The sequence below is a fragment of the Artemia franciscana genome, chromosome 9 (genome assembly GCF_032884065.1).
Source record: "Artemia franciscana chromosome 9, ASM3288406v1, whole genome shotgun sequence".
NCBI classification, from domain to species: domain Eukaryota; kingdom Metazoa; phylum Arthropoda; class Branchiopoda; order Anostraca; family Artemiidae; genus Artemia; species Artemia franciscana.
Window position 1 is genome coordinate 8,923,802 of NC_088871.1, and position 23,510 is coordinate 8,947,311.

A 23,510-nucleotide genomic window follows, 5' to 3' on the forward strand; every position below is an offset into this window, starting at 1 on the left:
CCATTGTTTACATATTGGTAAGTATACATACGTTTTCAGGGGTATTTTTTCTGGTGAGGATTCTGGGGGATTTGATTACGCGGGAGAATCTTTCCATGGAGGAATTTTTCATGGAGGAATAGAATTTTGGATTTCCCAGCATTATTTAAAAAGCAATTAGATATTAAATAAAAAACAAGCTTTTTCAACTGAAAGTAAGGAGTAACATTAAAACTTAAAACGGACAGAAATTATTACGAATATGAGAGAGTTCGCCACCTCGTCAATACCTTGTTCTTTACGCTAAAGTATTTTTAGTAATTTCAAAAGAGCTATCTATTCTGATTAAACGGACTTATGTGATTGAGGGGCCATTCTTAAAGAATAGCCCCTGATATCCATATCCTATATCCATTCGTAAATAATACGAGGGGGCGAACTCCCTCGTATTATATATATGAGGAAGTTCGCTCCCTCGTCAATACCTCCCTATTTACGCTAACGTTTAAATTTTGTTAGATAATGGCCGATATAGGCAATAATTTGATTATGTTATTTTCTGGTCAATCTTAGCATTATATTTTATCTTAAGCAGCTTCATAACTATGATTTTTATGTGATAATAAGCCAAAGATATTGAATGTCTTCGGCTTGTGGCTGTTTTAACTAAAAAAAACAAGTTTTTTCCAACTGAAAGTAAGGAATAACATTAAAACTTAAAACGAACATAAATTATTACATAAACCTTTTAAAGATCTTTCCTTTCATTCATTTCAGTCATTTGAGAATTGCTCAACTTGTGACTTTTATTTTCATAAAAATAGTTCTGACCTCTTTGGCCGTTCTGTTACTATGCCTTACAAAAGAATTTCCGGAAATATCGCTAATTTAAGTCACATGGGGGAATCTTTCCATGGAGAAATTTCTCGTGGGGGAAGGGAATTTTCCATGAAGGGGGAGCTGGATCTCCCGACATTATTTAAAAAAAACATCAGCAATTATAATACAAAACAAGTTTTTTAAACTGAAAGTAAGATGCAACATTAAAACTTAAAACGAAAAGAAATTATCCCGTATATTAAAGGGGCTGTCCCCTCCTCAATGCCTCACTCTTTAAGCTAAAGTTTTTATTGTCTTAAAAAGTAGAGCTGTGAGAAAGAGTCAAACCTTAGCGTAAAGAGTGGGGCGTTGAGTAGCAGACAGCCCCTTTCATATCCGGAATAATTTCTGTTCGTTTAAAGTTTTAATGTCTCTCCTTACTTCCAGTTAAAAAGCTTTTTTTAATAAAACAGTTCGTGGTAACGAACTGTAAGCAAGGAGCGACCCAGCTGAATAGTAACCGAAACTCTAAAAATCGGAATTTTGATACAAATAGACACATCAAAAGATTAGGATTTTTATGCTAATTTTAAACATGTAAGCTTCATTAAGTTTAGCCCTACCCATCAAAATTTACGAGCCTGAGAAATTTACCTTATATTCGAAAAAAGGCGGAAATATCCCCTAAAACTCATATAATCTCAATGAAAGTCATGCAATTAGATTCAGCGTATCAGAAAACAGTGTTATAGAGGTTTCAAGCTCCTATCTGCAAAAATATGGAATTTTCTATTTTTTGCCAGAAGAAAGATCATGGATGCATGTTTTTTTTTTGTTTTGTTTTTTCCCAGGGGTGATCGTATCAACTCAGTGGTCCTAGAGTTTTGCGAGAGGGCTCACTCGAAGGGAAATTAAAAGTTCAAGTTCCCTTTCTAAGTGACCAAAAAATTGGTGGGCAACTAGGCCCCCTCCCAATATCTTTTTTCCCAAGTCAACCGATACAAATTTTGAGATAGCCATTTTGTTCAGCATAGTCAGAATATCTGATAACCATGTCTTTGAGGACGACTTAATCCCCCACAGTCACCGGGGAAAAGGCTGCAAATTATGAACTTCGCCCATTATTTACATATATTATTGGTTATTTTTAAGTATAAAAATGTTTCCAGGGGGATTTTTTCTGGTGGGGGGGTTCAGGTTATTTGGTTACGTGGGATGATCTTTTCATGGAGGAATTTTTCATGGGGGAAGAGAATTAATTGCTGGATTTCCAAGCATTATTTAAAAAAAAATCAACTAAATTAAAAAAACAAGTTATTTCAACTGAAAGTGGGGAGTAACATTAAAACTTAAAACGGACAGAAGTTATTACGTATATGAGGGGGTTCGTCCCCTCGCCAATACCTCCCTCTTTACGCTAAATATTTTTCGTAATTTCAAAAGAGCTATTTATTCTAAATAAACAGTTTTCGTGATTCAGGGGTCATTCTTAAAGAATTGTAACAGAATTCGAACTTTAGCACAAAGACTATTAGATGGACGATATGATTTAAAAATTATTTCATTGTTTCCTCCTTCTTAAAAGGGACCGTCAATTTTGATTACAAACCAAGACTTATGAAAAGGCCTGTTACAAGAATTTATTATCAAACAGTTCGTGGTAACGAACTGTAGTAAGGAGCGACCCGGCTCAATAGTAAACGAAACTCTAAAAACCGGAATTTCGATGCTAAAAGATATATCAAAAGAATTGGATTTTTATGCTGATTTTAAATATATAAGTTTCATCAAATTTAGTCTTTGTCATCAAAAGTTACGAGCCTGAGAAAATTTGCCTTATTTTGGAAAAGAGAGGGTACCACCCCCAAGTGGTCCTAGAGTGTTGCAAGAGGGCTCATTCTAACGAAAATGAAAAGTTCTAGTGCCCTTTTTAAGTGACCAAAAAAATTGGAGGGCACCTAGGCCCCCTCCCATGCTCATTTTTTCCCAAAGTCAACGGATCAAAATTTTGAGATAGCCATTTTGTTCCGCATAGTCGAAAACCATAATTACTGTGTCTTTGAGGATAACTTACCCCCCACAGTCCCTGGGGGAGGGGCTGCAAGTTACAAACTTTGACCAATGTTTACATACAGTAATGGTTACTGGGAAGTGTACCGACGTTATTAGGGGGATTTTTTTGGTTTGGGTGTGGGGTTCAGGGGAGGGGGCTATATGGGAGTATCTTTCCTTGGAGGAGTATTTCATGAGGGAAGAGAAATTCAATGAAAAGGGCGCAGGACTTTCTAGTATTACTATAAAAAAACAATGAAAATATAAACATGAAAAAGTTTTTTCAATTGAAAGTAAAACGAACAGAGATTATTACGCATATGAGGGGTTCTAAAAATACTTTAGCATAAAGAGCGAGGTATTTAGGAGGAGATAAATACTTAGCTCTTTATGCTAAAATTTCTTTAAGTAATTTCAACTATTTATTCTACGGCCCTTCTGATTCAGGGGTCATTCTTAAAGAATTGGGACAAAACAAGATTTAGTGTGAAGAGCGAGGTATTAACGAGGGGACCAACCCCCTCATATATATAATCAAAAATATAAGAATGTAAAAGTTTGTTACGTAAGTTAATTCTTAAGTTACGTATTTTTTTTTACTAATAAAAAACGTTCGTTAAAAATTAAAAGATCTAGTTGCCTTTTTAATTAACCGAAAAATTGGAGGGCAACTAGGCCTCCTTCCCCACCCCTTATTTCTCAAAATCGTCTGATCAAAGCTAAGAGAAAGCCATTTAGCCAAAAAAAGAATTAATATGCAAATTTCATTTTAATAATTTATGTACGGAGAGCCAAAATCAGACATGCATTAATTCAAAAACTTTCAGAAATTAAATAAAAAAAAACAAGTTTTTTGAAATGAAAGTAAGGAGCGACATTAAAACTTAAAACGAACAGAAATTACTCCTTATAAGAAAGGGGCTTTTCCTCCTCGACACCCCGCTCCTTGCGCTAAAGTTTGATTCTTTCTCGCAACTCTACTTTTTAAAACAATAAAAAACTTTTGCGTAAGGAGCGGGGTGTCGAGGAGGAAAAGCCCCTTTCATATACGGAGTAATTTCTGTTCGTTTTAAGTTTTAATGTCGCTCCTTACTTTCATTTCAAAAAACTTGTTTTTTTTATTTAATCATGGACACAGGATTATTCTACTCTCAATCTTTCTTGTTTAATTTATTGGTTCTCAGAACGACCAATTGATCGTCCAATAAACTCAAATTGCTTCATCCATCATGTATCAGCATATGGGGATTTCCTCCAGGTAGGCAATTACGCAAGATTTTGTGTCAAAATTAGGGAGGGGGCAAGACACTGAAAAAGTGCCAAAAATAGGGGAATTATATTTAAAACCACAAAATTATGCAAAAAATCATAAAAATCCTCCCCGTCCCGGAAGCCCCCTCCATGCTTCGCACATATCTACCCAACCAGCCAACAAATCAAGGGTCAGTGTCGTTGAATATATCCTTATCGTTGACGCAGAAAAAAATTCGGTACTTATGTATTATACCTAACACAGTCGAGAAGTTTGCTGAATGTAAGACCTCAGAAAACCTATGTCATAGCCACAAAGACAAATGAAGGGTGACATAATGCTTTATAAGGCCTTGTAAGGCTATATATTTGCCCGCTCTTTACGCTAAAGTTTTTTACTGATTTAAAAAGTAGAGTTAAGAGAAAGAGTTAAACGTTAGCGTAAAGAGTGGGGCGTTGAGAAGGAAAAGCCCCTTTCATATTTGGAGTAATTTCTGTTCGTTTTAAGTTTTAATGTCGCTCCTTACTTTCAGTTAAAAAAAAACTTTTTTTTATCTTATTTCATTATGATTAACCTAACTTCACTTCTTGAGTGTGATTGATATAACACACAAGTGCGGAAAATTCAAAGCAGTAATTTTTTCCCTTCTTTCCTCGGACTGCACCTGACGCAGCATTTTGTAAACCCTTTGCCATCTTAATATTCACATGTTCAAAAGAGGAGAATGATTAAGTAGAAAAACCTGTCCGAAAGCCCCTTTTTTCATTGATAATTATTGTTGAATGCCTTGAGATGATGCTTACAAATGAAGAATGTTGTTGATCATAGCTAACAATCAAACATTCTAAACCGGTCCTTTTGAAGCAATTTTAATCAAAGGAAGATAATCATGCCCCTGAAAAGAAAATTCAATTCACGAAAAAATTTAAGCATTTTCTAGCAATGGATAGTATTTGACTTCTTTTTATGCTCAGGTTATTAACATTAGTGATTAATCCCCAGTGCTTGGGTTGGCAGAAGCCTAGAATTGGGGCTATTGAGAATGAAATACGTTAAGAAAACAATATACTATGCAGAAAAGAGTTTAGCAAATTTTGAAAGCGATTCCACTATGCTCTACCCCCCCCCCCCCCATAATGTGGAAATATATGGCTAAAATTTTATGATTCCCATGTGTTTTTCCGTTTCTTAATTTCGTCAGCATTTAATGAATTCATGGGTTTAAACATGACTGACGTATGACAGAATGCATGAGGAATAAATAATTTGGGCTACATCTTACACATTAGGGGAAAGGCTTGAGGTGGGAGAAAGTATAGTGGAATCGCTTTTAAAACTTGAAACTACAATTCTCTTGCATATTATGGAGCAAGAATTGTTCTCTTTCCATCTTTCTTTCTCATTAGCCCCAATTCTAAGCTTAAACCCTTGGCTCTCACAGTGCCCGAGTCCAATGATCAGAAAATGATTTTCGTTTTGAGTAAAAAATGTCATCATCTTAGCTAACTTTTATTGCACACGCTGCAGATACCCGCCTGCGATCTAAGTCAAATCTATAGAATTTGATTGCAGCCGGCTTACAAAATTTTCGACCCCTTCCCCCTGGATGACAAAAAAAATGCATAAATAGCATAAAGTTTCGTTTGAAAAGAAATACATTTTCTGAAAAGACGGCTTTTTCGAGACAGCTGACGATTCCAGCTTCTTGGAGACACCCTTACCCCTCCCCCCTTAAGAAAAGGTTTATGTATGTCCTCAATTTATTTATTTATTTTAATATAAAAAAATTGGGTGTTATAACCACTGGTGCCGGTGGTATCATATCAGAGACCATTTCTTGGCTTTCATTCAAAATAAATCTAAAAAATGAATTAACATTAATTAAAAAAAATGATTTAAAAAATTAGCTATTAAAGTTAATTAGAAAAATTAAGATAAATTAAATCTTCGACTAAAATAAATCAAAACCAAACTCCTTTTCTATAGATATATTTTGACTAACTTGAAAGAAGATGCAAGGAAAAATAGTAGCGTAATAAGGCCACTTGCAATTACATCCCTGGGTAAGCGAAATAAATAAATAAAATGCAGCTAACAAATTTTGATAACGATTCCATTATACTTTCTCCCACCTCGCCCCCTCTATTATGTGAAATATCGCCCAAATTATTTATTTCTAAAGCACTTTGTCATCCGTCATGTTTCAACTTCTTGAAGACAACTTTACCCCCCCCCCCCCTATAAGAAAAGGTTTATTTATGTGTTTAAATGCATATTTTTAATACAGTAAAATGTAGGCATGATAAGATTCGACAATAGGGCACGAAATTACAAGTAAAAATTTAACCTAACACACATGCAAGTGCTCTTCGGTTCAATGTGAACCCAATTTGAGACCCCTATTTTAATTGTAAGTTTAGGCACACTGAAAAAATACAATTGCCCCCTTCCCGCAAATAAAATTTTGCATGAATACGTTGACACTTACAAAACAATTTGGGAGTAAGATATGGTTTGTGCAAGATAAAATTTAACCCAACTCATATGCAAGTACTCAACTGATTCAACATGAAGCAGAATTTTTTTTCGCGGGGAGGGGGGGGGGGGTTACCAGCAATATTTTTGTTTAGGCGGGTGTTTGCCACAAGAATGAAGAAGAAGGGGTTTACTTCCTTATGAATTTGTCTAACGGTCTTAACTAAGGTTTTTTTATTTGGATTTTAAACCAATTTCCGAGTGGGGAAAACATTTCGGGGAAGTGGGGTCAATCTGGGTTACTCCGATTAATTTAACCTGACTCACATGCAACTAATCATAAGATTCAATGTGAACCAGGGCCGTATCTAAGATTTTTGTTTAGATAAAGTACTAAAATAATTTTATTAGGGTAGGGGATCAGGTACCAAAATACAAAAAAAAATAAATTGATTTTGTCTTACAGTATCAAATAAGGTATTTTTACCTGCATTTTAAAGACCAATTTCAGAGTCGGGTATATATTTTTGGAGCAGGGGGGGGGTTCAAACTGGTAAGCCCCCTGGCCACAGTCATGGCATGAATCCAGCTTAAATTTGACTATTTTAACGGCAATTTTAGGCACACTTGAAAAGGGTCCTTTGTCTGTCAAAACAGTTGCTTGGCTTCGGAAAAAGTTACTATTCCCGTTGTATGTTAAGCAGAAAATAGTCTACCATTTCGGTTTCCATCCTATTTTAATTTTTTTAAACTATTATTTTATGGTTTATCAATACATATTATTACAAACTTACAGTTATTTTTCTTATATTTCACGGTACCTGGGGTCTTTGAATAAAGTTGTGTGAAAAAACCGTTGGCTTATAAACACATTTTATTTCATTTTTAACGTGATTTTTCTTATAGTTCACAGTATTTGCGAAAAAAAAAAAAAAAACATTACTTGGCCAGAAACAAAGATTGCTACTTCTCGTTCTTTTTTGTGTCAAGTAGAAAAAAGTCTACCAAAACACTGTCATTCCTGTTTTAAATTTAATTAAAAAGTCATTTTATGGTTTATCAGCCCATTTTATTTCAAATTTCATGTTATTTTTTTATAGTTCACGGTATTTGGGGGCTTTGAAAACAGTTTTGCAAAAAAAGAAAAAATTGCTTGGCCAGAAACAAACATTGCTACTTCTCGTTCTTTTTTGCGCACAGTAGAAAAAAGTCTACCAAAACGCTGTCATTCCCGTTTTAAATTTAATTAAAATGTCATTTTATGGTTTATCAGCCCATTTTATTTCAAATTTCATGTTATTTTTTTATAGTTCACGGTATTTGGGGGCTTTGAAAACAGTTTTGTGAAAAAACCGTTGGCTTATCAACACATTTTATTTCAGATTTAACGTAATTTTTCTTATAGTTCACAGTATTTGGGGACTTTGAAATCAGTTTTGCAAAAAAAAAAAGACATTGCTTGGCCAGAAACAAAGATTGCTACTTCTCGTTCTTTTTTGCGTCAAGTAGAAAAAAAGTCTACCAAAACGCTGTCATTTCTGTTTTAAATTTAACTAAAATGTCGTTTTATGGTTTATCAGCCCATTTTATTTCAAATTTCATGTTATTTTTTTACAGTTCACGATATTTGGGGGCTTTGAAAACAGTTTTGCAAAAAAAAATTGCTTGGCCAGAAACAAACATTGCTACTTCTCGTTCTTTTTTGCGCAAAGTAGAAAAAAAGTCTATCAAAACGCTGTCATTCCTGTTTTAAATTTAATTAAAATGTCCTTTTATGGTTGATCAGCCCATTTTATTTCAAATTTCATGTTATTTTTTATAATTCACGGTATTTGGGGGCTTTGAAAACAGTTATGTGAAAAAACCGTTGGCTTATCAACACATTTTATTTCAGATTTAACGTAATTAAAGTCTACCAAAACACTGTCATTCCCGTTTTTAATTTATGTAAACTGTTATGATATGGTTAATCGTTACGTTTTATTGCAGGTGTCTTTCTAATGTCAATTATTCCATTAGTATAGCATGTGCACCACACCGTTTTTTAAGACAGTTTTTTTCAAGGGGCTGTCCACTTTTAAAAGTAGTATCAAACAGATGGCACGCCTCAGACTTGTTGGAAGCGGGTTATATTTTGCACAAATAGGCGTGAGAGTTGTGTGCCACGGAATGACGGAACAAGGGGTACTCCAAGGTGTACACCATAAGGGAAAGAGGGGCCAACCATTCGATTTTTAGAGAACTATGTCCCTTGACTTAAAATTACTTGTAAGTAATTTCTTTTTCGAATTCACGCTGTATTTGGCTGTATATTTAACTCTGTGATGAACCTGGCTTGCTTTTCCTTCGTCAAAGAGAGGACAGCAGAGAGGTGCATGCCAATAACAATTAATTGAGTAAAAGTTTAAAAAGTCATACCACTTGCAACTTCTGATCAGGGCTAAACCTTCTAGATAATGTATTAGTCCTTTTAAGCTTCAAAGACGGTCTTGGAATTAGAGCCAAAGATTGGCTCTTTTTAATAGCTCCATCGACTTCATCACAACTACCACTTCTTTGTCTGATCACATCTGCTACACTTTGTTCACCACTTGGAATGCAAGACACAGAATTACTCGAGTCCGCAGATAGGGCACTATCAGAACCAGCACTGTTTAACTTAGTTAGTTTTGTTTTTTCGGTGGGGAATATTTTGTCAATGCTTGGGAAATCACGACCTTTTCCGTAATATGTGCCGACATGCTGGTACCCAATTATTTCGACACCTAAAATAAAATATAAAATTCATTATGATTATTAAAGGTATTTATAACTTTAGAGTGGCGCCAATTCGCGAAAATGTAGTGAACACGTGGGAGAGCTGATTCGCGAAAATGTGGGGAAGAGGTGGGATAAGGACTTTTTTTCTTTTTTTTAAGAATGAATATACAGAAAAGTGTATTTTTCAAAATATTTTTTTCAAAAACCAAAGGAAGGCATTTTTCAAAATCCAGAGGGACTATGTGTAATGTATTTGGAATATAAATTCGAGAACCCTTTTTCTGGTGTCTCACTTCTAAGGTCATGTATATACGTCAACGAGAGCTTTTCTAGGGGGTCTTCCGGGAGTACCACAGCTTATCGTGTGAACGTTTATGTACGTTCAGGCTAAACTTACATTGTTAAAGTTAGTCCGATTTTTGCATTCGTCTCAGTTGTATTTTTTTCTGCTACCTGCTCTTCACTGTACGTGTATTCTTATGTAGTTAAATAAAGACCATATATCTACGTTAATGCTATTGACTCTCTTTGAGAACTTGCCTAAACCGTTACATCAATCGATATATAAGCCATATAAGGTTTACATATGAATTTAGGGGGAGGGGAATTGAACCTTTCCTCCAGGTAGCACCCCTGATAGCCTACAAGAAACTTATAACTTTAGGGTATGGTTTATTGTGTCACTAGAACTCTAATAATATATTCCAAACAAACAACATGTAGATACAAAGATCTAAACATGTAGCCTGCGGATCGACGAACCGAAATCAAAAGGTGATTCAAGCAAAAATAGGTTTTTAATTAAATATACAAAAAAATTATATTAAATTCACTCCGATCGATTCATGACGTCTGCTAAATTGCTAAAATATTGTTTTTAATCATCTATCTTCAAAGCACGACTTTGGCTATAAATTTCCATTTGATCAATCCTGCTATATCAACTCATGACAAAAGCACTGTATGTCTCTTTTTTATACGCTCTTGATCAGAACCAAACCATTGCTAATTTTTTCAGTGGAGGGGGGGGCAGAGAAAATTACGTTTCAATGGCTTACTACGCACCTTAAAATTTGTTGTACATAAATATAACACTATAACTAAGTGAATGAGGTCTCAAATTATTCCGCTCATTTAAAATAAGCCTTCGAATTACTGTTCGTCATAGCGATTCATTTTGTAGGGATTTTAAATATCTCCCATGTAATTCTTTTTTGTGCATATGCCCCCCCCCCCCAAAAAAACTCACCTCTTGAAGAAACACGTACCTGCATGGATTTAATCATTAAAATAGGAGACATAAATATTTGGGAGTCAGGCGTCCGAAATTCCAAGAAGGAAAAACGAAAAACCACGAATATTTTTAATATTTTGAATAGTTGCATTAATAATAGGATTTGTTTCCGAAAGACTGACACTTGTGTAAATATCAAGCTTCCATTTTCCCATGACAGATAGTTCATTGAAACGGAACCCACAATTGGACGTTTTGAAGGTAGCTAGACAATTTATCAAAATTTCAAATACCCTGGAAGCTTTCTATGTCATTTAACGTTCTCGGCATTTTAGGTTCAATACCAGTTCGTAAAAATCTAGAAAATAAGTATAAATCAACGCGAGGCGAGAGGGCTAATAAAAACAAAATTGAGGCGGATCAATGGAAAAAATTGTAAAAAAGACAATTAAAGTCTGGACACTCTGGGGAGGTTAAAAACCGACCCCCCCCCCATCAAGTATTATTTAGGGTCCCAGGTGTTCGCAAACAATTCCAATTTAAGTCTTTAAAGAGATTTTGTTTGACGAATGTTTTTTTTCCCACAAGTCTTGCTCCAAAATAAGGAGAGAATAAGTTTGAACAGCTTATCTTATTTTCGAAATCTAAAAGCGTTTTAAGTTTTGTTGGTTTTTGTTAAAGTCCTAGCGACTATAAAAAAGAATAGATGAAATTGTGTCTTAATGCTGCATAATCCTCTCAAAAACAAAATAAATAAATACCTTCGGATTCCGAGGTATTAACCTAGAAAACCAAGAACTAACAATTCTACTGTATCTGATAGGGCACCACTTTGGATAAATTTTCCATGTTTATTTGCGGTAACAGCATGTTTATGGACCAAATATCAAATCTGATTTATTCAGTTAATGATCAATTCTGATCAATTCAGTTAATTCTGATAATCCATCATTTAGTTATTTCTTTGGACGGTTTTTATTTCTCTGTTCATTGTCTAAAATTGCGAAATAGGCCTACACTGCCAATAACGGCTAAAAATAGACCCACTCTTTGCCAACCAAACAGCTGACATAATGCTTCCCCTTTACTATATGGGTGCTTACTTTTCAGATTTTCAGTTATATTTTTTTTCATTTGTCCTGTGGGGGATAAATACAAAAAGCGGAAAAGACAAAAGTTAATGCAAATCAGTTACGAGCAGGGGCGTCAATTAACAAAAACATAAGAGGAACTTACAATGAAAATACAAAAAAAGGCCTTTTTTATGAAGATCCCCAAAAATATATTTTTCTAAATTTAAAAAGGAGGTAAATATCTCGCGGAGGCAATTACCCCCCTCCCCATTGACATGCCTAGTTGCATAAGGTCACTGTTGCCAATCACTTAAACAAGAAATTTGAATGCTTGTCCAGCCAAAATACATTAAGAATTTTGCTACGCGTTGCATCCGCCGAAAAGTTAGGGTTTTTAAGATGCAAATATTCATCAGTCTTTACTTTGCAATAGCCTATAGTGGCTGAATGGAAACCGATTTTACTCGAATAACGTTAATGTCGAGGAAAAAATAATGTTTTAACTGATCGGATTAAATTTGCATCATAGCGTCAAAAAAGGTGGTTTCGCAAAAAAAAAAAAAAACACCGGTATCTTAGATTATTATCAATTCTTCACCTTCTTCCATTTTTCGTCGATTAACTTTAAACACAATAATAATTTTTCTTATCGCGGACGGACTAAGACATCTGGAACCTAAAACGTCCACAATTATCGCAATATTTTTCTCTGTCGTCAATCAATCATTGTACTTGAGTACTTGGCCTTGGACAAAAATATAGTAGCAATCTCTTAAATCAAACCTAGCCCTACCCAGCTAATGTCCAAACAAATTAATAAATTGCCTATAGCCTTTTTCACTTTTGTTTACTCCTTCCTTACTCAGGCTGATTTGTTTAAAATTATCTTCGATAAACACTGTATGCGTAATGTTGGGCATACAAAACATAAAGTTCATGGTCGATAGGCTTATGCTAAGTTTGTGAACCTCTAAAAAGCCACTTGTCAAATTAACCACTCTTCCGTGTTAAACAAACAGGAACACTTCATTCTTTTCACACAGATTAATTTCAGTGTTTCTTATAGTACCTGCAATTATATACCATGATGAGACTAGTGAAATACAAATAATAAGCATAAAAGCTAATATTTTAGGCGGAAAGTATAAAAAGAGCTAAAATGAGGATGGGTGTGTAAAAAAGGGTCCACATCAGGCACAAATGCAGGAATTTCTTTCTGGGGGGAGGCAAAAATAAAAACAAATTTTGGGAGGGATAGGGGAGGGCAATTATACAAAGACAAATTTCATATGGTAATATGAGTAATCAATGGCCTAAAATTCAGGAAAATCTATGATTTTTCTGTGGGAAGAGGGGCCCTCAACCTTCGTATATTTGTCTTCCTCATGGTGTAAAAAGCTTATCATGGTCTTCAGCAGTTTATCTGCTAAAGTCGGTCACTGTATACGTAACCGAAATATCTAAAGATTTTGTAACTGTTTTTTTACGGTCTAAAATAAGGATTTATCCCCATTGAACTTTTATCTGTTCGTCATAGAAAGAAAGTGTAGTCTTCGGAAATACCTAGGTCTAAAAAGTAAGAAGGGCTAAGCCAAATTTTAATCATCAATCTTCTCGCGGGGTCTTTGTGACTTTTGGGAATAGTTGTTTCTCTTAAACGGCGTTAAGGCCGTGATTAAGTGAACTTGAAAACATCGAGCTTCAAAATTGAAGTTAGGGTAGCCTTCTGTCTCTCAATTCTCTAGAGACCGTTGGTTGTCAAAACTTCAAATAGCACCAATTATCAATTCTTGTCAAAGGTTTTGATAGACCACTTCCTTTGGTGAGATGCTTCAGCCAAGAAATAGTAATATGTTTGGCTGCGTCTTGCAAAGCTTGGTTACCGACCAAGGGAGAAGAGAAAATGAGCAAAAGAGCACTATCATTCTCAAGTACAAAATGCCCATGTATATGCAACTGTGACGGCATTCATAGAGTGCATTTTAAAATTTATTGTTTTTCCACTTTTTTTCCTAGGGATAGGCTATTTAAAATACCTCAGTTGATTAATTCGAAACTAAACACCGAACTTAGTTGAAAGCTTTCTTCGAGGATTCTTAGAAAACCAAAGGTTTCTTACAAATTAAAAAAAAAAATGACTGAAAGTAAGGAGTGACATTAAAACTTAAAACGAACAGAAATTACTTGGTATATGAAAGGGACTGCTTCCTCGTGATTGCCCCGCTCTTTACGCTGAAGTTTTTTACTGTTTTAAAAAATAGAGTTAAGAGAAAGAGTCAGACTTTAGCGTGAAGAGCGGGGCGTTGATGAGGAAGCAGCCCCTTTCATATATGAAGTAATTTCTGTACGTTTCATGTTTTAATGTCACTACTTACTTTAAGTTAAAAAACACTTGTTTTTATTTAATTTAATTTCTGAACGTTTTTTAATCAATGCATGTTTTGATTTATGCTCTCCGCAGATGAATAATTAAAACGAAATTTGTATATTTTTTTTTTTTTTGGCTAAATGGCTTTCTCCTAATTTTTATCGAATGATTTTGAGTAAAGAAAGGAGCGGGGAAGGAGGTCTAGTTACCCTCCGATTATTTGGTTACCTAAAAAGGCAACTAGAACTTATAATTTTTTATTAGTAAAAATAAATTTTATAAGTTAAAGATATACGTAACTTACAAATTAGCTTATATAAGGAACTTCTGTATTCTCATATTTTTATTACATATATGAGGGGGTTCACCCCCTCGTCAGTACCTCACTCTTCACGCTAAAGCTTAAATTTTGTCCCGATTTCTTAAAAATGACCCCTGAATCACAAAAGCCGTAGAATAAATAGTTGAAATTTCTAAAAATACTTTAGCGCAAAGAGCGAGGTATTAGGAGGAGGTTAGCCCCTCATATGTGTAATAATTTCTGTTCCTTTTAAGTTTTAATGCTGCTTCTTACTTTCAGTTGAAAAAACTTTGTCATATTTATTTTTTCATTTTTTTTTAAAATAATGCTAGAAAATCCTGCGCTCCCTTCATGGAAATTTTCTTCCCCATGACAAATTCCTCCATGAAAAGTTCCCCCAACATATCCCTCTCTTCTCAACCCCTGCCCCCAACCAAATGAAAACGCTCCTGAAAACGTCTGTACGCTTCCCAATAATCATTACTATATGTAAGCATTGGTTAGTGTTAGTAACTTGTAGCCCCTCCCAGGGGGATTGTGGGGGAGTAAGTCGTCCCAAAAGACATAGTTATAAAGATTTTCGACTACGCTGAATAAAATGGCTATCTCAGAATTTTGATCCGGTTACTTTGGGAAAATAATTAGCGTGGGACGGGGGCCTAGGTGCCCTCTGATTTTTTTGGTAACTTAAAAAGGGCACTAGAACTTTTCATTTCCGTTAGAATGAGCCCTTTTGCAGCATTCTAGGGCCACTGGGTCGATTCGATCACCCCTGTAAAAAGAAACTAAAAAAAACAAACAAATAAACACGCATCTGTGATCTGCCTTCTGATAAAAAATACAAAATTCCACATTTTGGTAGATAGGAGCTTGAAACTTCTACAGTAGGGTTCTATGACGTTTAGGGGTTGTTTCCCCCTATTTTCTAAAATAAAGCACATTTTATCAGGCTCGTAACTTTTGATGGGTAAGACTAAACTTGATGGATCTTATATATTTAAAATGAGCATTAAAATGCGACTCTTTTGGTGTAGCTAATGGTATCAAAATTCCATTTTTTAGAGTTTTGGTTACTATTCACCCGGGTCGCTCTTTACTACAGTTCGTTACCACGAACTGTTTGATAAAATTGGAGGACAAGCAATATAAACAAAGGTATTTTATTTCAAATGACAATACAATTAAGTATGTAAATACAAAGAAGGATAGAATGTAAGGAAAATGAATTTTCCTGTTACCGGTACTAGACGATTAATCTTATAAGTACGGCTCTCGTATTGGAAGCCCCCGTGGAACTCTGGGATCAAAGCATCCATGAAGAATCCTTTTAGCTTGGGAAAAATCTTATCGGTCCAAAAGCCTGGATCGCAGTCTATCTTTTCAATGTAGAAGTCTTTCTCGGTAAAAATCATGAAAAAGCAAGTATCTAGCTGAGCACATTCAAGCTGACATTGTACTTAGTAAAATTAGTCGTGGCCTCGTTTGAGGTTGACTAGTCCATTCTTTCCAACTTCCATGCTTCAGCTTTGTGTGCCCAACTTTACGGAAGGTTCCTGATTATTTCTCATTTCTAGGTTTCTTCATTGCATTGAAATAATTTATGAAAATTTCACACTCTATTAACAAGCAGCTGATTATTGTCATTTTGGTCCCTGAGGGGTATTATCGGCGATCTGAAACGATTCTTTCTGGCAACCGACTTGTAAATATTTTAAGTAGCTGAAAATATTCTAGGGGACTGTTAGAAAACAGGAAAATAAATCGAAAAATGGTTCCAATCATCTTACAGGTTATTGTCTTCTGCTCATGATAGTACCACTTTTGTTCCAAAAGCAATATCCTTTATCGAGTACACTTGTGAAAAAGACCTAGACATTTTCTAAGATTTCTAAGCAATTAGAGGAAATAGAGCAAAATCCTTTCAAACATTTTGTAGCATCTTCAAGAAGCTATGGCCTGATATTAAAAGCGGCATCTTCCGCCAATGAATACTTGAGTACTTTTTAAATATAAATTTTCAGTTTAACATGGGATTTTCGAGTTCCATCAGTTTACTTAATCACGGCCTTAACGCGCAGATGCATCTTTTTATACTTGCGCATGTCTGCCCAGACATCAAAAACCTGAAAGTTTCCAATCATATGCAAAATTTGATTACTGACTGCAATAATTTACAGTTAAGTATTCAGTTTTAGAGCCTAGAATACTGTGTCTAGGATTCCAAACTCTACCGATCAGAAAGGTTCTTTTCTCTCTATATTCTTCATCTGCGCATAAGAGTGGCGTTCACATACATACATGGCTAAACAAGTGCATGGTCAGATATCCTTGTTTAGCCGTGGAAGTCCCACTTGACTTGCTTGTGATAACCACTTCAAGGTTCTGAGAAATTGGCCGACAATGAAATTGTTTCTTTTGCAGCCAAGTGATGGTAATCGAGTGAGTGCCTTGACGTTTGTCGGCTGGCGGCATAATATTGTTGAATTGCACCAACAAAACTTCAGTGCATAACATAGGAAAAGATCAAATTTGAGAAAAAAAGCTTAGCAACGACCCTTGAGTATTTCTTTCTCTAAAAATAACAACCCAAAACTCTTCTGCTTAAAGTGAACTTGCAATGTATTTGAAGAGTCACCTAGTTCACACAGTCAATAGCATGAAGTACTGGCACGTACGAACAGGCTCGGATTTAAATCTTCGATGCCCCTAGGCCCAAGCATTTTGGTGCCCCTAGGCTCAAGGGATTTTTTTTGGGAGACGAAATCCCCGAAATTTTTGGGATAGTGGAAACTCTGAACAGAAGGCAACTGATGAGTGAAGAGCCAAAAGTAATCCAAGCCAGATGTGATACTGACTTCTCAGCTGCCATTCTTCGAAGATATATGATAGTTTATAAGCGTCTATGGAATTGCTGTGGTGTTTTAAAATTACTCTTCTGGGAATAGGCAGCGCAGCAGCAAAGTGCACCTGGCATTTTGACGATAAATCACATCAGTCCAGGTTTTGTCAAGAAAAAAAATCGCTCAGTGTTTTTTTGCACCCCTTGGCATTTTGCACCCCCTAGGCCCGGCCCTATAGGGCATATGCGTAAATCCTGGCCTGCGAATGAAGATCAGTTCATACGCAACCAAACACCGCTAAAGAGGGGTTGAGTCGATGAAAACCAAATAATGAACACTATCAAAGCTCTGATCCTAGTAGAGGTGCGAGTTACGATAATCTTGATGCTGAAAGAATAAGGCAAGAATGGATAAGTCCAAAGTCTAACAGATCTGCAACCATTGTCTCATTGTAATTGAGCTTTTTGAGTTTTGTAGGTTATACCCTCTTTCTTCAGGTCTTTTTGGCCCACGTTTAGCCATCCAAATTTAGCACCTTCACCTTGTCACCAACTCATTGTCAAGTTTTGACCTTACGCATAAACATTTCATTTGCCTTGCTGCAGGCCTGTAAACCAGAGCCCAGAATTAAACCCTGTGGTACAATATCGCCCGTCAGCTTCTTAAGCTATGAATAGCACTAGAATCATGATTGCAACGGTAGCTGCACCCTAGTAATGAGCGAATCATAGCCCATAGTAACTAAAATTCAAAAAACATGTTTAGAAAAAAACTATCTAGTGAAAAACAAATTAATTACTTCTTAAATTTAAGCAGTTCCAACTAAACAGATTTAGCTGCAGGGTATTCTAAAAACAACTATGAAATCAAAGATCTTCCCTGATGCTTTCCAGCGTGCTTTTCTACCATAAAGTACCAGTTCGTAAGCTTCTTAAGCTAACAGTCAAAAAGACACTAACACAGTGGCATCAATTCAATTTTATTTAGGGGGGGTGGCAAATGTCTTTTCCAATATAGAAATGGGGTAAACTTGTAATTGTTTCAATGATAATACCAAAAAGGGATTATTAGAGATTGCTCGCAAAGAAAATATTTTTAAAATCTAGAGGGGAACAGGACCCCCTTCCCAAAAGACGCCACAGTAGAAACAAACTTTAAACTAAAATTTATAGTTAGTCATAAATATTAGGAAAACAAGTACTTCAACTAACTTTAATTAAATTAAATGATTTAATTCAATCCAATTAAATCAGAGTTCAATTAAAATAAATTAAATTAAATAATTAAATTGACTTTGATTAAGTTAAAGAATTTATTTGACTTGCTAAGAATTCCAAGGTTCAAAAAAAGACGAAAGATATCGAATGATGATATATATACTTACCATAGCTTTTGTTTTACATCCTTCACATACATTTTAAAGTATAAGTACTAAAGTATCGTAAAGTGCATTGTAAAATATTAATTGCAAAGTGTAATTGTACACACTTTACATAATTTTTACACAAATTTTAATTCATACTTTTCTCAAGATACCAAGCTCTTGCGTTTAAAATATGGGGAATATTCAAAATAGCGAGATATTAATTGTCAAAAACTGCAGTTTATATTTAATATTTTTTTTTACTTACTAAAGTACGTAGATATAGCCTTTCAAATGGACCCTTAAACAGCTCTCTATAATGTTTCAGTGCTCCACTATCAGTGAGGATGAAAAACAAGAAAAAAAGGACACATCACTGCAACGCATGAAAAAAATAGATTTTCCTTGTTTTCCAAGGTAGAGGGTGGAAATTTTTCGTTGGGTGGTTTTTGACAACTGCATTTCCAGTGGTGCAGTCGACCCGACATCATTTTTAAGGGTTTCTCAGACTATCTTTTGAGTTCCATTTGTTTTTGCAATGAATTAAACTTATAGAAATCATTGTTAATATCCTGAACCATCTTCAAATGGTAATGTTTTCTCAAATAACATTTTTTTTTATTAAGTGTTTTTTTTTTTTTAATTTTTAGTTACTGTAGGCTGAACTTTGCTCTTTACTAGGTAGCACAGAATGTTGCAGCGTGTTTTGTGTTGCAGTAAACAAAAAAAACAGGTTTTTTGTATAAACATGTAAAAACATGTAAAACATGTAAAAACATACATGTAAAAAACATGTAAAAATATTCTTACATTCGAATATCGAGCTCAAAAAGTGAAAAACTGACGCAAGGGTCCAAAATTTGAAGATGCTGTTTATGGCAGATTTAATCAAATGTCGCTCCTGTGTTGGAATACCTGAGAAAATAGTGAAAAATCCATCCCTTTATTGAAAATCACCCACAAATTGGAAGGGGATTACTATGACATTATTTTATTATTGACTATAGTTGGAATAGGTACTCAATGCGGAGTTTCATTCGGAATATAACGGGAAACAGTGAAAAATCAACATCGTAATTTTAGAATATAGTGATATAATAGTAAGGAATAAACGCAATCATTGAAAATAGTCAATTAGTTGCAATGGATCAGGATGAATTTTTGCGTCGGAATTTTTTTCGAAGTTTTTTCGCCGAGAAGAAATTTTTGAAAGAACTAATCTAGAAATATGTTACAATCTGGAATTCGAATTCTGCTACAAATTTTAATTAGTCTATATAATATCGAAACTGTATATCATGATTGAGGAAAGTTATGTAATTTGTTAGCTTTAGGAACTTTCCTTGTAAATTAAGTTGCTGAAAAGACACACAAAAAAAGGATGACGTCTTTTCATCGGGTTGATGACTGAAAAACTGCGTAAAACTTTTCAGGAACACTTAAGATTTATTGACTCATGAAGATGCTAATGTGTATGTGAGTATATACCCAAAAAGAAATTGACACACAGTCCTTTTATCTTAATGTAAGATGTGACCGTAAAAATCCAAATAAGCAGCTATGATTACGAAGGAGAAAGGTGAGATTACTTCTTTTCTGTTAAAAAGTGTGCTTTAACTCTATTGGTTTATTTTTGCGGCGTATTACGCGTTATTTTTGTGACGTGTTACCCCTTATTGCCGGAGAGAAACGAAAGATAACTGTCCTATACTATTCTGTTAAAAAGTGTGCTTAACTCTATTACTTTATTTTTGTGGCGTATTACCCGTTATTTTTTTGATGTTTTCGTTATTACCATAGAGAAAAAGAGAGATCAGTGTTCTATTCTTTCCTGTTAAAAAGTGTGCTTTAGCTCTACTGATTGATTTTTGTAACGTATTAACCGTTATTTTAGTGTCATATTTCCAGTTATTAGCAATTTAAAAAAAAAGAGAGTTCAAAGTCTCATACTTTCCTATTAAAAAGTATGCTGAGTTGATGTTTCCTTTTTGGAACTGAGGTATATTCCTTAACTCTATGCTCAAAAGGGAAGCCCCGCCCTTTTCACCCGCTGTTGTATTTACCTGGCATTGAAATGTCAACTGTGAACTTATAAAAAGAAGAACGTAAAAATTGATTGGTTTTTTGCACAAAATATTAAGGAAGTAAAAATGACGAAAATTTTGGTCATGAGCCAGTTTAATACAAAAGAAAACTCTCTTTCTCTTTGTGGCGTGATTGTGACACGTTTTTCTCTCTGTGGCGAGATAAACAGAGGTACCATTTTCATATATCTATTTCTTATGCTGAGGATCCTTCCATCAGTTGGGAATAATTTTGCTTTTTGGGGATTACTATTTAAACTGAATTTAAGGGGGATAGAACAGGGCTGAAATTCCTGTGATCAGGACGTCTTTTTCTCAACTAAATATGTTGGAAAGTTAAAACAAGGTTCCTAGTTGCACTTTCCGGAGGTCCATACCTAAGCGCCTTCTCAAAGGGGGGAAGGAGGGATGTCCCATAGTTTTTGTCGTTAGAGAATTTAAGAAAAGAGGTTATTAGGTTTCAATTGACCATTTATGAAGCAAGGCTAGGTGTGTCCGCTGCTTCTTTTGGTTACTTAGGGGAAGTTTTCCTTTAATTCATGTCTGAACATACCTGATCTCGGTAGAAGAGAACAGGATCACTAAACTAAACTTGGGGGGAAGTGGGTTTTTTTGTGGGAAGACTACTTATTAAAACATGTTTTAGTTCTCCATAGCTCTAGTTTGCCAGTTTAGTCTGGTGGGGCTAATTGACAAATTAGCCCCCTTCCCTGACGAAATAGATTATGTGTTTTTGTCTATTCCCTTCGATTCTCACTGTCTCTAAAACATTCATATTCTTTATATGGCCTGTGGTAAACAAGGGTGGGTGAATAATTTTTTCACATAGTATTTTATTAAGTCCTTTAGGAGGTGGGTAGGAGGCTAGCATATCCTTTATTCTTTATATTTATTGTCTTTATATTTATATTATATTATTCAAGCAATGTTGAAGACCATAGTACTAAAATAATAAGGCCCCAGGTGCTGATAGTTTAGTAAATGAGTTTCTTAAGTATGTTGGCTCTGAGGTTAGAAATAAGTAACTGAAGATTATGAATATAATTTTTGAAAAATACGAAGTACCTAACGATTTTAGGAAAACCTTAATGAAACCACTGTATAAGAAAGGTGATAAGAATGAGTGTGGTAATTATCAAGGCATTAGTCTGGTCTCTGTGGGTAGCTAAATTACTTAGTAATATGATACTTTTAAGACTAAGAGATTTTATAGACAAAGTTTTAAGAGAAATAACAGTGCGGTTTGAGAAAAGGTAGAGGATGTATCAACCAATATTTTAACCTTAGGTTAATAACTGAGAAGTGCTTTAGTTGTCAAACACCTTTGGTCCTCAGTGTTGTAGATAATGAGCAAGCATTTGATTCTGTTGATAGAAGAGCTTTAGCAAAGGTCTTATCCTTATATCATATACCAGACAAATACATTAAAGTGGTTAGTGCTAAGTACTAGAACACTACTGCTGCGGTTAAGGTAAAAAATGCGGTTAGCAGCTGGTTTTGTATGAAATCAGGAGTTAAGCAGGGTTGCGCTCTATCCCCCTTTATATGGATCATTTTGACGGACTTTGTCTTGAGAAGCACCGGAAAGGCAATGAGAAACCACGGAATCGAATGGGGAGGGAAAACCCTCCTGGATTTAGATCATGCTGATGATTTTAGCATCCTAGATGAAAGTGTGAGCAAAATGAATGAGCTTTTAAGATGTTTTACTAGTTCAGGGTGCTAGAATAGGTTTGAAAATTAATGTTAAAAAAAACCAAATCACTAAGGCTGGGAATATATGAAGACTAAAAGGTGACGTAGGGGAACGAAAAGATTGATCAGGCGGACAGCTTCACTTACCTTGGTACTATTATTATTAAAGACGGTGGGAGCAGTGAAGATGTTCAAAGTAGAATATCCAAGGCTCAGGGTGTTTTTTAACAGTTAAAAAAAGTTTGGAAGAATAGGGAGATAAGTCTGCAAACAAAGATTAGAATATTGGAAGGTACAGTGATGACAGAGGTCAAATAGGACTTTGAAGCATGGACGCTCTGAAAAGTGAATGAAGATTTACTAGATGTTTTCCAGAGAAATTGCCACAGATTGTTCTGGGAACCCGGCTGTCTGACCGTATTTCAAACAGTAGGCTGTACGAAAAATTTAGTTCAATCCCGCTTTCAAAGAGCATAAAGAAAGAAAGGTTGAGGTGGCTAGGGTACGTTCTGTGGATGAAGGATGGCAGATTGCCGAAGAATTTCCTTATCGGCCAACCGTCTAGGGCTAAACAGAAAGCAGGTCGTCCTTATCTGAGGTGGTAGAATGTCCTAAAGAAAGATTTAAAGGAAATGGGAACTTCTTGGGAGGTTGTAAAGAGGGAGGCTTTGAATAGATAAGGATGGAGGAGAAGCATGTATAGTTGTATTGGCACCAGGCGGCTTGGTGCTGTGGTGAGTTGTTAGTAGTATGAGTAATATAGAATGCCGTTCTTTTATATATCTGTTTAAGATTCTAAAAACATGAAAGTTTATATATTTGTTTTATCTAGCACTTACTATTCTTAACAGGTACTTTTGTTTTACTTTTTACGAACCGGCTGGAGGTCTTATCCCCCTATTCTCTGAATTTGGCAGCTGTAGCAAATTTGGCTTACCAGTATCGATTAAAGCAACGTCACCTCCTGGCGGCGCATCAAAAATGGTTCTGGTGCCCCATGCTCTTGACTTCAGTAAAGCTGGTAAATTCCGGGGGGAAACGCCTTTTCTTCTCCTTTCTCTCCATGAATCGGAAGGTGAGGATATTGGTGCATGAAATATTTTGACATAACTTGGAGGTGAATCTTTACCGTTGGGCCTAAAAAAATAAAAAAAAATATAAAAGCAATTCAATGGCATCAATTGGTTAGAAACAAGGGGACCTTTTGCCTGCCAG

The 23,510-nt window shown here is 35.2% G+C and overlaps 1 protein-coding gene across 3 annotated transcripts in view; it reads right to left on the minus strand.

The window, feature by feature from the left end:
- LOC136030961 (rho GTPase-activating protein 18-like) overlaps positions 1 to 23,510 on the minus strand; it is a 155,355-nt gene that overhangs the window by 79,979 nt on the left and 51,866 nt on the right. For all 3 annotated transcript variants that reach the window (XM_065710105.1, XM_065710106.1, XM_065710104.1), the window contains exons 5-6: positions 23,233 to 23,432; positions 8,996 to 9,342 (exon numbers count right to left, since the gene is read on the minus strand). In XM_065710105.1, coding sequence (XP_065566177.1) covers positions 8,996 to 9,342; positions 23,233 to 23,432 — 547 coding nt within the window. The remainder of the gene's footprint in view (positions 1 to 8,995; positions 9,343 to 23,232; positions 23,433 to 23,510) is intronic.